Source organism: Ornithodoros turicata, unplaced genomic scaffold (assembly GCF_037126465.1).
Source record: "Ornithodoros turicata isolate Travis unplaced genomic scaffold, ASM3712646v1 Chromosome12, whole genome shotgun sequence".
In the NCBI taxonomy this organism is placed as follows: Eukaryota; Metazoa; Arthropoda; class Arachnida; order Ixodida; family Argasidae; genus Ornithodoros; species Ornithodoros turicata.
In genome coordinates, this window is record NW_026999301.1 from 3,180,509 (window position 1) to 3,198,311 (window position 17,803).

Here is a 17,803-nt window from a genome sequence, read left to right on the forward strand (position 1 = left end):
AGCACATAACACTTTTTGCCACATTTATTTCCAAAGCTCGTACTTTTGGCAAAGTTGGCCGTTTTCAACGCCATTTTTGAAAATGAAGCGGTCGGCCGAGAAAACTCCAAATGTGTGTAGATGACAAATCAATATCTATAGTAAAGCATATAAAAAGATTAAGAAGGTACTTTTTGATAAGGGCGAGAAAATATTTTTTAAGCCCCACCCGTTCTACACATGGTTACGCTGGGGGGGGGGGGGGGGCTTGGTTCGGCAATTAACTTTTTTTCGTGTGGTGACGTTTTCCTATCCGTTATGGAGGACCAGACATACATTATTTACAGCTACATCACATCTATACTACTATCGCGTAGAAGCCCGAGACGTTCATGTGGTGCTTGCTAATCTATCCACACCGAGCAGCTAGCTGGTGATGCTTACCCAAGCAGACTGCAATGATAAAACGTTTATTTGCAACTCAGACAGTCTACATATTTTATTTTCTTGATCGTAACAGCTTGAAGTAAGAACAAAAAGATACCCACATAAATGAATGCACAAATCTTTCATTATTATTTCACAGTTTCTTTTCAAACGTTAAAAATCAAAAGCGACCATTGGTAGGGTATCTCATTAAAAGTGACCACTACAACTTCGTCTGTACGGCAAAAGGATAGGTATTGAACGGTGCTGCGATTGAACTTTCCGTGCGTCTCACGCACTTTCGTAACGGTGTCCTTCATTTTGCACGCGCGCATTTGCTGACGATAAGTCGTGAGCATTTGCCACATTATTCACTGGCACGTTGTGCGCGTTTTGCCTTCACTTAGATAAGTATGAGCTGAAGTGTAAGCTCTAGACAACCATGGCGAAAGAAAACAACGACTTACCCAGGGTGTTGAGGAGACTCAGAGGTTCCTCCTGACGTTCCTACTTCGGTCATTGTTCAACACAACGACTTCATCTTACGTGTAATATCACAGTCCATTTTATTCAGCAAGAAACTTGGAGCAATAACGACCTGTTTGGTAACTCGGCATGCATCACATGTGTCGATTATAAACTAATCAGCTGAGCCGCGGATGAACTCTCTCCTAGAACGATTTCAAGATCATGTGTCAAAGGTTGCGTGGATATACGAGCGCGACCGGCTACCGTGCTTTACGTTTTAGACGCTACAATGCAGCGAAAGCCACTCGCTCACAACATGGCCTGTCTTAGTATTAATAATAAGAAATGCGCAATTGAAGGGATAGCATGATTTGCTCATGATGTTCCTTGTGATTGTGAAAGCATCGTTATCGTTTCTCATATATGACTACCACTTTAAAACACCGCGAATGAAAGTCTTTGAGAAACACCTACTAACAATACAATAGATACTAATGCACTGATAACAATAAAAACTACACAGTTTACTACAGAAAGGGATGGAAAAATGTTGGGCTGTATCTTTTGCGTCCAGCATGAAACCTCAACAAAAAAAAAACAACAAAAAAGAAAGGGCATGCTCATAACCGGCGGGAGGACGCGGCTTGTGAAACCTGAGGCGCGTTCCCGGCCACCTCGCGAGCTCGCGAGCTCGCAATTGCTCCGCTCACAGTCGGCGCTGCGCGTGTGACCGACGGTGTGCCGCCGCCAGCCGACGCATGGCAAGGAACGCCATCTTTTGAGTGCGCATCGCGGCTGGCGACAACCAACCGCGAACCCGCAATAACTCTCTGCAACAGGTGCCTGTTGGAACAGCAATAAGGCTGGAAGTATATGTAATAAAATGAAAACCATACATGTTCTTTTGTTGACATTCAGAAATAAAGTGCTGCTGTATTGCAGAAATGTGTCCACCTTTACCGCAACTTTTTAAGTCAACTTATAACCAATAACAGCACCGAGCACTGTCGTCTGCTATCGAGTTAGTCGCTTCATATCGACATTCACATCCACAGCGAAAACTTCGTGGTAAGTGCAAATCAGCTACATAAATCATTTGTGAGTGAGTAACTGACGTTGTACGATGTTATGCAACGTAAGTAAAGTTCACAGCAAGTTGGTATCACATTACTCGTAGTTTTGTTCAATTACCTTGGGTCCTGACTTTCGGTGTTCATTACAACAAAGTTCCTGGTTTGTAGACGTTAAGTTTAACGTTAAGTTTCTGACTGAAGTTGGGAATGTTTTGCTGACATTAAACTTGTGCACAATGTAATTTTGTACTTACTGTAAACAAATTGGATGAACATTTGAGTGAGAGTTCGCAAGTAGCTCAATAGTGATTAGCTTCAGCACTCAGATACAAACCACAGGCTGGCAGGAGAATACTTTTAATTACAACACATGACTATTCCTTTTTTTTTGTCTTTGTCCACTACATAGCATATTTCCCCCCTTTTTTACAGATGGCGTTACATCAGCAACATATGCTTTCGTTAGGCGTCCTCGAGGAATCGCCACAGTTGTGTAACAACAGGACGTTCCTCGAGGGAGAAACTGCGGCACAAAGGAGAGCCCAGTGGGAAACTATCGCTACCCATCTGAATGCAGTTGGGCCACTCCACAAGGATGGGAAGGGGTGGCAGCAGTTGTGGAAGGACTGGCGCTACAGAGTCCGAAGCAGAGCCAGGCAGATATCCGACAAAATGCATGCAACAGGAGGAGGCAGTGGCTTCATTGCTCCTGGGCCAGGTGCCGCCCCAGTGGACATTGTATCCCTCCTGTCTGGAACCGATCAGCGTGTCATGGCACTAGTTGGCTGGGACACGGTGACCGGCTTCGCAGGAGGGGTTCAAGTGTCCTCCAGAGGAGAAGCGGCAGTGCCAATAGTTATTGCTGCTGCTGTAAGTGGTACATCATGTCACAATCAGAGCTGACAAATATGCCACGTTATAAAACTGAAAGCAATTATATCAACCTGGATTTTGCATCAGAAGAATCAACGTGCTTTAGCCTCTCGGTCTTGCTTTATTCTTTTGGGGACAACATTATGTCTTTATTTTTCAGAGTGACACGTCAGAGCCACTGCCATCAACATCTGCTGCCACAGAAGTGACAACACCAGCAGCGGTACATAAGACTGCTCAAGTACATCCTCGGATGGTATTGTACCACAATGTTTTATGGCTCACAGGGGGAGGCCTCATCTGAAGCTGCTGAGGTTCAAAGCGAACCCCAGCAACAGCAGCAGCAACAACAGCAGCAACAGCGAACACGAAGACCGTGCCGCAGGCGAAGGCGGCGGATTCCGCCATCCATTGCCACTGATGTCCTCGAGCAGCAGCGACAATTGGTGGCGGGACAAAAAAAAATCATAGACAGGATGAGTGCACTTGTCCAGGTATAGTAAACATATGTGCACATGATTGTGTGTCAGAAGCAGTGTTGGAGAGCACATGATTTGCATTACTATGTAAGAAGATTGTATTTAAGAAGAAGAAGAGAGAAGAAGCTATTGTCTCACGTACTCAAGCAGCAAGATGTTTTCAAAATGTTACGAAAACGTCAGATCAAACGTCAGAAACGTCAATAGTCAGGGAACTATCTTAAAAATGCAGACATTGCTCATGAAGGAAATGAAGTGTACAGAGCATTTAATGGGACACAACAGAGCATTCCATTGTGATAGCAGTATGACTACCTCTGAAAACATGTTTCCAAATCTTTGTTGTACTCGATACAAGATCTCATTAATTACTGATGTAATGTACTTTTACAATATTTACAGCTGTTCACTCCCATAAGTGAGTATGCTGCTCTTCTGTTAGAGAGGGAGCGAAGACATAGGTCAAGCCAATAAGGTAAGCTAGCATCCAGTGTGACAACCCCTCTCACGAGCTCAACTGTAACATGCAAATGCAATGCATGACATCTTTTGGCCTGTGCCGTCTGCCCCTCTGCCATATCACTTTCTGCTTTTCTCCAGCCTCTGCACCCTCATCAACAGCAGCTTGCCATCACCCTTTACCATTTCACCAGTTTCCCAACATTATAATACCACTACTGACTGATTTCTCTATTTTTAACTATGTTCACTTTTTATGTCTGTAAATAACTTATAACTGCATCCTCACTTACTGATAGTATAGCAATGAACTTATTCACTATGTATTTTTTATGTACTCTATATACCAGTATTGGGGGTAACTGGCTACTGTAACTAAGCTTCTTTTTTTAGTACCTTTTTCCTTAATTTGTTGCTTTTGAGCTCCAGTAACTTCCTCGGGAACATGTTCATTTGTCAGTTAACTTTCTCGGGACCGGCCTCGGTGGCTCAGTTGGTAGCGTGTTTGCCTTCTGATCCCGAGATCGCGGGTTCGAACCCGGCCGAGGACGCCTGCAACTTGGTGGCAGGGTACAAGCTGCTTAGACATGCCGTCTTCCTCGAGGGATGTTAAATACAGGGCACCGTGTGATGAGCTGTCACCGCACGTTAAAGAACCCTCAGGTGGGCAAAAGCAATCCACAGACCAACCGCTGTGGCATCACTCCTTATCTCAGTTTTCTCGCGACGTAAACCCCTAATTATAAAAAAAGAAAACTTTCTCAGAATAACTTGGAGAAAGTTCACTTTCATTACATGTAAATTTGTTAGTAACTTAGATTTCTTGCACTGTAACCTAAGCAGCAATGAGTTCCCTTTGTATACTAATTTCCCCATCTCTGGTATATACACATGCACATATTTGACACGGGATACTGTAATCCTTCAATAAATCAGTTCTGTCAGTTTCGTTACTGGTATCTGTCCTTGTTGATCACACACATTTCTATCAGTTGATCCTCTGTGTGCAGTTTGTGGTGTTTCCGTATGCTTCACCCACATTACATGACACATTCACTTAATACATTTCGCAATTACGAGTGGCAGCATGAGTCTGGAAGAACAGAGCAGAGGCACATGAATTTAGGACTGCAACACTGTGAACAAAGGCAATGTGCACTGCACAGAAACACAAGTACATAAACAAATCTTTCAATTTTTCACTGCTACCTCCACAGAGTAAGAACTGGAAGTGAAAGTAAATACTATGATATCACAAATAAACCAATTCTCACTTTTCCCCTCCATTGATAGGAAAACATTCACCACATATAATACTGAAAATCTTCGAAAACTGTAAGGAAGTTGCGTGGCATGTATGCACATCGCTGTCATTGAGTATACCTTAAAATGTGTATGTACAGGAGAATAAAATGAGTTGAGTACCGTAATTTCACGCGCATAAGCTACAGGGACTGTCCTTAGGAAAGTCTTTTGAAAATCTTTTGCCGGATAAACCGTGTGCAATACGACAACTGATTTCATGCCACAAAAAAGACCATAGAGAAGGCCAAAAACCCTGCATGTGGTCCGTATTCCAGGGTTTGCATGGTGTACAACAAAGAAGGGCAGTTGTAGTGCACTACCAGGGTAAGATTGTGCCGTTGAGTGTTTTTCATGGATCGACAGGTCAGTAGCCTTCCACAAGAAATGAATCATTAACACCACTTTCGTTAAAGCTGCCTGGCAAAGGCACCAGAAAGTCAGTCTACCTGAATGTGGACAAGCCCCTATTACGTATTGCTCGTTCATTGGCAGGGCAGCGCTGTTCCGAAGACACAGTTGGCACTTTTGTTAAAACCACCCTATGGGGAAAACACGACGGAAAAATAGTCTCCAGATAAGCCGCTCTGTGAGAAAAGCTACAGGGCTTCTGTGAGGAAAAAAATTGTGCACGTACCACGGCTAATGCACACGAAATTATGGTACAACAAATAATGAATGTCACTACAATTGATGAGCTCTAGAACAGGGGCCTCAAACTCAAGTCAGGTTGTTGGTTGCATAGAGGGCCACACAGAGAACACACAACAGCATTTACCATAAAACACCTTATTATAGCATACAGTGATGGGCTAAAAGGAACAAATGGGCAGGTGCACTTAATGTGGAGCTATCTTGTGTGTGTACAAAATTTGTTACTGGAAAACCCAACATGACACACAAGGGAAATAAATCAAATGCCTTTCCAAGTCCAGTACTGAAAACGTGAAAAACAATGCAACAAAAATGTGTAGTCCCTCAGAAACAAATACAATTGTCAGGAGAATTCAAATTACCCGCTATTTACAAACTGTATTGTGCACTTTCTTCACAAAATAGTCTTGGAAAAAGAAATTGAAAATCAGTCACACAGCTTGCTCAGGTGTTTGAGGCCCCTGTTGTAGAGCAGAAGTCAAAGGCACAGTTTTATAGCCACAGGTGACAAAGTTCCACAAGCACTGGAGTCAGTTAGGTAGTTAAAGATGTCGCCTAAAGCACCGTGCTATAAGGCGACTTCTGACCTGGGTTGCACGACTGCTTGTGGCAACAGCACTGCCATTGTCCTCTGCATCGTCTGCCCCCGCAACGTGTGCCTCTTCTGTCATGTCATCATCAGGCCCACTTTCTGCGTCAGCTGCGTCAGGTAGCTGAGGTGTGTTGTACGCTATACACATGTTGTGCAACACCACACAAGCATTTATGATGTTGCACGACCGGTCTGGAGCAAAGTGTAAGGTGCGGTACCTCTGAAGGCACCGGAACCGCATCTTCAGCATGCCGAAACAGTGCTCAATGCGCACACGTGTTCGACTGTGTGCGTCATTGTAGTCCTCTTCTTCCTGTGTCGTTGGTGTTCGGACAGGCGTCATCAGCCATGGCTGCAAGGGGTAGGCGCTGTCTCCTGTAGATTATTAAAAACTCTCATCCGTTATTCTGCAGATGTAGGTTGCATGCCCAATCGTGATCATAGCACGTAGTGCAAAGCAGGTCACTCAAACATGTTATGAGACTTAAAAGACTGAGTACTGAGAATGGCTGTATCAAATGAATATTAAAAAATAATCTTTCAAGTCACTGCATGCTTGCACTCATCAAGCGTCAGGGAGCAGCTGGTCACATCAGTGTAATCTATGTTTCCGTTTTATTCTATTTCTTCAATTCGCCGCTGAAGCAATAAGGCACCAGTAGTGGGTCCCATTCCACATCCTTCAATTTCTGGCCAGAGAAGCTAGCAGATACACCATGCTAGCCATCCTCCGTTCAACGTGCGAAGCCATGCTGGGAAACACAAACACCCACCCTCAGTATGTTCTCTCTTACATCAAAGCATGCAAAGGGGCATTGTGAGGCTTGTATTTTGTTCGTCATTCTAAGCTAAGTTTAACTACCTCATCGACTTTTATGTTGGCTGTATCAGACAAATTAAACGATCTGCATCCACGGATAGTCTGAAATGACAACTTGACACACTCTGACATACAGGGTGTTCAAAATTAAGCTTTCACTAGCACTTTATAAATAGGCGAACAAAAGAAAACTGGTGCTATTTTTTCTGTTCCTTGAGTAAGAAACAGGTGCTACATAATTAGCAGCACCTGTTTCTTACACAAGTAGCATAACGTTGTCATCCGGTTTCCTGTCATCGCTGTGTTTGCGTAGCGCTCGTGAAAGCTTAATTTTGAACACCCTGTATACGTAAATGTCATATGGAGAAATCTGTTGAGCAGATCACTGAATAACCAACAAAAGCATAACACATGCTCTCTAGCTATATGATGATGCAGTCGTGAACTGCAATAGCTATCAGGACGTCACATAGATGTGCCTTTTATATACATTTCTCTCACGAGGTAGGATTAGGCCTGCGAGCTTCATTTTGAACCCGCGACTCAGGTGTTGGCAGGCAATAAAATCTAGGCAGCGTCTAAGAAACACTGAAGTACATGTGTGGGGATGTTGACACAACTTGCAGTGTGTGTGGTGGGGGGGAAGGGTTACATGAAAATGGGCCATCGTAAAAAAGTGCAACCCAGATCAGTAACCAAACGAAGAAAAGCAGGAAATGTACAGACTAACCAAAAAAAATTCTCACCAATTAGCCACTCTCCATCTTCAAATATTGTGGGAGCTTCTCGACAGAGCTGGGACGCTGCCCATACAGAGGCATCATGGCACGATCCCGGGTATCTGGCATTCAGGAACAGAATGCGCCTGGTTGCATCACAGATCTTAGAAAGATGTGCAATGTTACAGCGTGAACATCCTCTGTATGCATAAAAGGCAACAAACAAGCAAGAGAATGTACATAGGGGCATTGGAAATACAATGGTTCTGGAAACACAGTTGCTTAATTGATTTTTTGACTTTGTGGTACAAAATTGAAATGAAATATTCATAGATTGAGAAGTTACTCGTCAAAAAGAACTCGTTACAGGTTAAGTTACCGCGTGTTAAGTGTAACTAAGTTAATAACGAAGTTCTTCAGCATGAAATCTAACTGGCAGTTACAGAGTTACTTAACAAAAAGAATGCGGTACTTCCAAGTTACCTAGGACACAAAATGGCATTAGGCAGGTGCAGCTCAAGAGCAGTTGAGTTAGACCTTGAGTTGCCTGCGGAGGAGTGCAACACGCTTAGATCGTTTTCCTTTATGTCCAACAATAGACCTCTCCTTGTTTGTAAATAAATGACGTCATAGTGTTCGATAGCGCCAAAATTTGGTAGAATTGAACTACGCTCGAAGCTAGGTGAACAAGGTCACGCCCGAAAACCACAGTCTTGAGGGGATTACGACATGATCCCTTGAATGGACAAGACTCTCGGTCCTATTTTTCTTTCAATGGGAGACGGCGAACATGTGCCCGTTCGTGGAACCCAGCCGTCCTTCCGCTTTGTTTCGGTTTCAGTCTGTCTACCAATGTCATGATGACGTTTCTCTGGTAAAGGTCTATTCGAACACTTTGCATCTTACCCCCTGTGGGCGCAGAATGGTTCAGCTTTATTTCAATGGCAGCGGTTCTTACTTCCTGAATAAAATACTGTCACTCATTGAATATCATGTTTTATGGCAAAATATGCCATGAAGGAAACGGAGAGAAAGTAAGAAAATGTGTGGACGTGAGTAAAAAGGGAGTTAAAAGTAACATGGAACTTAAGTTACTTTGGCAAAGTTACCAAAAAAAGGAACGGGTTCCTCTGAATGTTACCACGGCGCAAAAGTACCGAGTTACGTTACAAGTTACCAAAATAGGAACTCAGTTACAGTAACGAGTTACCTCGTACTGTGGAAATTTGTGCAGAAATAAGTACCAAAAAAGTACGAGAATTGCTCACCGCTAAGACGTTGATGGAATGGTATCCCTTATGGCAATAGTAGTTTCCATCCACGAACCGTGGATCAGCAAGGCTCGGTTGCTGTATTGCCACTTGGGTACCATCAATTGCACCTGCGAAAAATGTACACTCAAATAATGAGGATGTTCCCCTCTGACACGACTTTTAGGGGATAATCATTCATTTTGTACCAGGGAGTTGCATGATCACGAATGCTGAAGCTAATCACCATTACTATTTCATGTTATATCCAGTTTATGTTTTTGTATACTGACTTTTTGTTACACATTGCCATTAGGCAAAAAAAGTGAAACGGAGGAGACGTGTTATTCATCATGATTCTTGCATGCATTGTGAGAGGCATTCCTATGTTGTTTATGGAAAACAGGGATTGCTTACCTAGGCACCCAGGAAACCCAGCCAACTCGTAGAACCCGCGCTTTACTTCCAACTTTTCCTCTGGAGTCGAGGGGAACCGGAGATACTTCCGCGCAAGGTTCATTGTGATGGCTAGGCTCACTGCGTGGAGAGCCTCGGATATTGCATGCTTACTGCAAACGAAGCTCTCTTCCCTCGCAATGTTGCCGAGGAATGCCCCAGTGGCGTAGAACCGTAGCGCCATTAAAACTCTCTGCTCGACGCTGAGGGTTGTACGACGCCACTGCTGAGCTGAAATGTGCCGTTGTTTAAAAATGGAACTTCTGCATTGGTGCACAAATGCAGTTAGCAAGTGCACTGTATGAGTTTCTATAGTTATACTTACGCCGCTCTAGATCCCCCTTGACAGCTTCGCGGACCTCTCTAGCAGCGTCCTTAGACAAGCGGAAGGTCGCAATGAAGTTGTCCTCTGACATCGTAGCGAAAGCATCGCTGTAAGTGCGATATGTGCGTTCCGGGTCGCGATCGGCGATGCCCTCCTCGTCAAAAATGACGAACAGATCCGCCATTTTGATCGCGAACCCCGAAGAGGTTTGGGTCGTCCTACCTCCGCTCACAACGGCTACGGTCACGTGATGCACGAGCCGCCGCCGGGGTAGCAGGGAACGGCTCTTTAGTGCTCCATCGCGAAGCCTGTCACGTGACCCGGCTGTTGCTATGGGGATGGGTGAAACAATAGCGAGCTCGCGCACCTACGACGTGGCTGGGAACGCGCCCCTGGGCACACGATCTGTCCACGCGCCGTCTCGCGCGGCCCTCGCGTAACAATGCGGGACATAAAAAATATTGTGTCGCGCTTATCAAAAAGTACCTTTTCTATAAGCTTTAGTATAGATATTCACCTGCCATCTCTACCCATTTCGATTGTTCTCGGCCGAACGCTTCATTGTCAAAAATGGCGTTGGAAATGGCCAACATAGCCAAAAGTACGACATTTGGGATTAAATGTGGCAAAAAGTAGCATGTGCTCGGCCTTCAAAACATGTGGTTTTCAAGTATAGATGATCCAGAATACGCTGGATTTTTTTAACCTTTCCACCTTGTGCGAAAAGTGCCCTTAGCAAGGCGCAAAGTTGTAAGAAATAGTGCAAAAAAAGCAGCTCTGTTTCGCTCGTCGAAGATGGAACACGAGGTAAGAACTTCATATTGACAGAATGCTAGGGCCAAGCTCTTTCATTCTATGTCACTAACAATCAACCTAGACGCAAAACTCTGCACACTATGTTACTTTTTTCGCAGCATTATTTTTGCGATAGGCTGACGAACTTTGACCCCGCCTAAATCGACAGCGGTTCAACATAGTGCCGTAAAACTTGGTAAAGTGTCTTTATTTGCAGTAAGGAGTCCATGATAATTTTTGGAACGAAAACTGAGGGAGATCGAGCACGACCTTTGGGTGATTTGGCCTAGAATGACCCAGCTGCTTCGAGATGCCTTGCCGCGACAATTATTTATGAACTGTGCCTCAACTTTACACACCAATATGATTTCATCCTCTTGTTGCAATACCTTTCAGTGATAATCGCTTATTTACAATGCCCGGAGTCACATATGTAGCACCCAAGGATTAATTCCTAGGTGCAGATGAGTGACAGCGAAGGCTGGAAGTATGTTATCCTCAAGGCAAGATTATATCATTTGCCTACCGTGGGCACACATAGAGTTTTGAGTACACGTAACATATCGTGAAGTTAGGCTTATTTTTTTTCGGATAAAAGCCACCGTCAAAGAAGGTATGATACAACATTTGGGTGTTCACAATAAAAGAGACTGGTTCCGGGACATAAATAACCACGGTCCTTTGATGGTAGATATCAAGGGACCGTGCTATAAGCAACCTAGCTCCAGAATAACGCAGCATGAGATAGCAACCCAACCACGTTCGCTACTTTAGGAGCGTCACTTTGTACAATGCGTACACCTGTCAAATTTTCGATTTTTCTTCCAAGTCCCTGGTCACATGTGGATGCTAGTTATTACAATCAATGAGAATGACACCTTGTGTTGCCCAGGTAAATGGGCACCGAGGAGCCGTAATGTTGGACAGCGAATCCTTCGTCAAGGGCCTAATCCGTCCTGCACACGTTTCATGTACTTTTCACCTCACCTTTGCAGCGGAGCTCCAGTCCAGCAACATTGTATATCCCTCCGTATCGTCGAGTATAATGGGAGAAATGTGCTGAGTAGATATAAAGTAACGCGGCGAAAACCCGCACGGTTCCACTAAAATGCAACCGATGCTTCCTGTCTGTACGGAAAGAGTCCCTTAAAAGTCGCGCAATTGACTGAGGGTGGAAAACTCCGTGTTGTTGTTCTGGTATATGTTATCTAAATCGTGCACTTTGTCACCCACGTGCGTACCAGCGTGCTTCCCACCTTTATTTACCGACCAGACTTATCGTAATAATGATTATCCGACGCACAGCAAATGTTGACGAACGATATGATTATGAGACCGCCTTTGTGGCGTCTGACAAGCCTTGCGTAGCGGTTACGGTTACCTAGTATTGTGCGTAACATCATCACCGTAATAGATACTTCTTTCCGTATCGAAGTAGTGATCGCGATACTTTTTGAATGGGTATCGGATAAGCCTCTCCGTTATAAATTTATGGTAACGCGATCGCCATATCGTTACCGGTGTTAAAGGGACGGTCGCATCCGTGAACGTGGGCATGAATCTGCTACCATGATGTTGCGCATCCTCCGACAACCTACTTGACGATTTTTCTCTCGCGATAATTGTTTAGTTATTTCACAATCATATTTTGAAATTCGCGCGGCCTCTACGGCGGCGAGCGTCGCAGCAACGACGACATCGTTGTGACGTGGTTCGGACCATGACGCGACGGACGAATCAGAGCGTAGTCGGTCCCCGAGCTTCTCCGTCGAAGGTTGTGTCTGAGACCGTCTGCCTCGACTTCGTTATATATATATATATATATATATATATATATATATATATTAGAAGCTTAGGAGGGCGGTTGACCACGAGAATGAAATAAGCAGGAAAAATCAGAAGACGACAAAGAGCTTACAGGAAAACACAAAGGGGAGTTTATTAACACATATAAGGGGATAGGGGTCGACGTTTCGGCAGTCAGCGCTGCCTTCGACGGGACTGGGGTTTGGTGACAAGAACAAGCTTTATATATGGGAGAGGGTTATGTACAAGGGAAAGAGAGCAGCGCATGCGCTTTTGTCATGACTAACATAGGTTGGTGACTAAGTGAAAGGGGAATGACCGGGTCTGTGCAGCAGGACCTTGAGGAAATACGCGTGAGCCTGAAAAAGAGACAAAAGAGTGTATGTATTGTGCTGGATTAGGAATGGAGGTTGCGAATAGTAGAAAGGATTCCTGGATCTTCGTTTATCTGACACTGGAATTTATGAATGAGATAAGACTCGCGCTGTTCCCTGAGCCGCTGGGAAAGAAAGCCTGACTGCAGGATGAAAATAGATATATTGGTGATTGAGTGTCCTGGTTTACTGAAATGGCGCGACACTGGCAGATTAGGTTTCTTCGCGACGTCAGATTTGTGGTTATTGAATCGCGTTCTAAATGAAGTAGCTGTCTGTCCGATATATTGGGCGTTGCATTCATTACATTGAAGAAGATAGACAACATTGGAAGAATTACAGTTAAAGTCGCCATTAATGTTGACCCGATAATTAGAATTGGTACTATCTGCAGAGTTAGCGGCTTGCATTGATTTACAAATTTGGCATCTAGTTGCATTACAAGGGTGGCAACCAATGTTATTTTCTGGAAGTTTGTTAATTTTGGCATTTACTAGTTTGTCTTGGATGTTCCGCGCCCGGCGATAACTTACGCGCGGTGGCTGTGAGAATATTTCCTTCATCCGATCAGATTGTGAAAGAATTGTGTAGTGGCGGTTGAGTATCCGGCTAATGTTAGGAACGCTGCCATTGAATGTGACAGTGAGATTTACTGCAGAATTTCCATTGGCTCGAGGAGATCTTTGGAGCAATTGTTGGCGATCTGTGGATCTTGCTCTGGCTATAGCGTCTTTAACAAGTTTGTCCGGGTATTCACGATCAATGAAGGTTTGTTCTAGTCGTTGGAGATGGTTGTCTAGTTCGGCATCGTTAGTGCATATTCTGCGGTAGCGCAATGCCTGACTATAAGGTATGGCTAACTTAGTATGCCTTGGATGGCAACTGCGGAACGATAAGTATTGCTGAGCATCTGTAGGCTTCCGGTATAGGCTTCCTGTAAGCTCTTTGTCGTCTTCTGATTTTTCCTGCTTATATATATATATATTTCAAGTGTTTCGCTGTGATACTTTCTCCCAAAGGAGATTATATCATGTCAACGAGCACAGGAACGAGATGTTATGCTCCTGGCTGCATGAATTCGTCCGCGGCCAACCCGGAACTAACGTTTCACCGACCGAGGGACAATAACACAAAACGAAAATGGGAGGCGGCCATCGCAAGCAGATATCCTGCTATGGAGAAAGAACGTCGTGTTCCGCACATATGTTCTTCACATTTCTCTGACGAAGCTTATCTGGAGACAGACACCATGCAGGTTCGCCTCGGGTTCGCTCCAAAACGAAGGCGGCTAAAACCTGACGCTATGCCTACGTTGTTCCCGGAACAATTGGAAAGCCTTGACATGCCCAGTGACGAGGTAAGCTTTTATTTCAGTACGAGAGCGGTATAGTGTGCAGTTAGGCAGTCGTGATTTCCAAACAGAATTATCCAGCAACCAATATTATTTATTGGCTGGCAAAAGTGCACATCGCGGGACATCGCCGGCACAACCATAACAAGACTGATGATGCTGTCATTATCCCCCCACATAGCGCGTGTAAAGTGTCTGCTTCGAGTGCTTTCATATGTACCTATTTCTCTTTTTTAAACACTGTACTTCTATTACAGGCTCAGTCAGGCAGCATGATGGAGTCTGCTTCATTTGGCATGTCAACAACAATATATCTTCTCTTATAGCATTGGTAGTGCGCGTGTTGTCTGTCAGTAGTAGTCTGTCTAGCAGTAATATATAGTGATAGTATCTTTTGTAATATGTATGGAGATTGCTTTCATTAATAAATGAAGATATCTCACGGCTCCGCACCATATTTAAACTCAGCCTGCTGGTATCATATGCTTGCATTATAGAAGCACAAGTGCCACCTACAAGTGGCACCGCATATCCTGTCTCACAGCGGATGGCACCAATAATATTACCAGATGATGGTATGTACCTACATAAAATGCAGTGCATCTCTAGTGCAGTGTCTTACAGGCCTTTTCTGTTGTACCTTTCTACCCTTTCTACCCTTCTACTGGGGGTCTTTACCTAGCTGTTTTCATGTTGATAGGGTTGATATCATACGCTTGCATTAGAGAACCAAGAGGAGTGCCATCTACGAGTGGTACCAGTGCATGTTCTCTTTCACAGCACATGGCACCAACGACATTGCCAGAAGGTGGTATGTATACAACACGTTTATCTACCTTGTTTTATGGTTTTCGGGTTAATTATGAGGAAGCAGTTTACGTTCTCTCTGAAAATCAGACTTTAGGCACATATATACTTTCTCTGATGCAGTGTGAAGGTATCAGTGGGCATTATGCATTTAATACGAAATTTTATGTTCTTTTGGTTTTTCAAGTACTCGTCCTGGATGGACTACCCCTCAACCCTTTGCTTCCATACCAGAGAGTCAGCCAATATGGCTTCCTGTACACCTTGGTGCCATATGAGCCTCACATTGAAACTAGAAAAATGGTGCACAAGAACACTCAGACTGCTGTTCCAACTGCCACACTTGGTAATAACGTCTGACGATATGTCTTTTTTGTACTTCACGTAACACAGAGGAGAAACACTTCACATGTGTAATTAGAGGCAATTACTGACCTGTGGCAAAGCAGAGTGATGCTAATACTGCCTTACATGACTGACATTCTCCACAATTTCAGATTGTTGGCAGATTGTTTTTGGTACACAAAATTTGTTGATGTTGATGATTTGTTGTTCAGAAGAAAGCTATAATGATGTGCAGGGTCACTGCTGCATCCTTACAATAAATGTCAGCTAAACAAGGTTACGGAGGCAGTCGCAACTTGAACAACTGTACAACTCACCATACCTCTCGTGTTGCTTGTTGGCATTGCCTGCACACACATGGCATGATATGGAAATGTTACGGAAGCTACTAAGGTACTTTATATGCATGCAGTTGTACTCCATAGCTGTGAGGTCCATTATCACAATACATGGTTTTTGGAACACCCATTAAGGTTACACAAAACTGACAAAGTAAGAGAAAAGCATGATTTCAGCACTTTCTTCCAAAATGTCTTAGTTTCTTTGCGTGTCTACATGCGGGAACTCAAACCCGAATCCTTATGCCAAGCAGGGCAAGTCAAACGAACTTGACCATTCCAACTGGCAGTAGCCTATCCTTCACGTCATCGGAAATGACGGAATGCCCAGAAGACAGTGTGGGTAAAAGTGCATTGCTTTCCACAGCAGAGGTTCCTTTGCATGATGTGGGCACGTCACAACTCTTTGATGCCTCACTTGAAATGTCTCATGACAAGGACCGGAGCTCCATTCCAGTACCTGAACAGTTGGATACGACAGTTGGATCCTCCAGGTAATGTGAGCTATATGAGCATATCAGTTACTAAATTGCTATTACTGAGACTTTGGTTACTGCATTACATGTCAGTGTCCATGGAAAGTGTAAACGGAATGACCTCTTTTCTTTGATGTACACAGCCAACCTGACCCTATGGATGCGACGTTTCACCTGTCCACAGCAACGGAGAGCTCGGATACTGAAGAGTAAGCATAAGAGACACTAAGTGGATAACAACAGCTCCTCTTCTTCTCACCCTGTCCTTTTTTTAGTGATGAATACGAGAAGCAGCAGCAGCCTGGGCACTCAAAATCTCGTAGTCGTCAAACGTAAGTGAACGATTCTCTACAGTATAATTACACGACGCTATACATTTGTAGAGCAAATAAATATCCTTCTGCTTTTCAGAGTAAATCCGGAGGAGCGTTTCTTCCTAGTCGCTGAGTCCAGCCTGCAAGAACTCTTGTGTTTCTGCCCCTTCTGCATGAGTGATGGAGCTCGTGTTGACACTACAACAAAGGGAACATCGGTAAAGTCTACAACTGTTTGCAGCTGTGGCAAACAGCGTACTTGGCACAGCCAACCATGGGTGAAGGACAGCCACTTGGCAACATCCTGCTATGTTATGCCATTCTGTTTTCCGGGGTCAACATCAGAAAAGCATTTCGAATGCTTGATATGATGAAGGTGGCAACCCTAACAAAGTCACAGTACTTTTCAGCAGCACCTTTTCCCTGCTGTGAATGACGTGAGTGCAGTGACGTAACGTGGAAAAATAAACACTGCGAGTGTCTATGACCCAATTAGTCCTCAGTTCATCACCTAACTTTGATGCACGCTCATATTGCATTAAAAGTCGCGAATGTCTAATGTTTCAAGGTCTACATGAGTAAGCAGGCTGTTATCCTGTTCCAGCTTCGTCCGGTACCCCTGATCCTTGCCGGAGACGGCAGGTGTGACTCACCTGGCCACACAGCGCTCTATGATACATACACTCTTCTGGAGACAGCTGTCAACCGCATCGTCCACTTCGAATTGGTGAAGGTACTTCAGATCTATCTGTGTATGACCAACAGAGCAGCTTTTCATAGTTGTAGGCTCCGTAGCAAAAGTGTAACCAGAAGAATATTTTGGGAGAGGTTCTATAGGGAGTTTACATAAGAGAGGAGGATTTTCTACAATTTCTCTCTCCCAACTGCACTACCAAATGTACTATTTGGGGCTGAACCAGTAATCCCCCTCCGGCTATACGCTAATGCTTGGTAGAATTGGATAACTCAAGGCATCGTCACCAGAAACATAGGTATGGTGGTCATCCCATATTTACTTGTTTTTTATATGTCAGACATTTTAACACAACGGCTATGAAATCTGTGAAGATGCTATTTTTGTGTGCGGGTCATACAGCCAGGACATTCTATGTGAGATATTGATTAGCGGGCCAATAATTTCACAATTGATATTCATTGATTAACGTTTTAAGCATGGCTTCTCGGGCAAAGCTCAGATCAAATACTGTTTGTGCATAGTGCTTATCTACACTCATTTCATTTTTTATATAGCAAAAAATACTTATATGTTGTATATCCTTAATATGTTATTCATAATGTTTTCTCTGACATAGTCATCCGAG

General features: G+C 44.0%; 1 protein-coding gene across 1 annotated transcript in view; it reads right to left on the reverse strand.

Annotated features, from left to right (window-relative positions):
- LOC135371620 (cytochrome P450 2F3-like) overlaps positions 1-11,846 on the reverse strand; it is a 101,110-nt gene extending 89,264 nt beyond the window's left edge. The window contains exon 1 of the mRNA XM_064605609.1: positions 11,658-11,846. Coding sequence (XP_064461679.1) covers positions 11,658-11,687 — 30 coding nt within the window. The 5' untranslated portion in view covers positions 11,688-11,846. The remainder of the gene's footprint in view (positions 1-11,657) is intronic.
- Between the last annotated feature and the right edge of the window lie 5,957 nt (positions 11,847-17,803).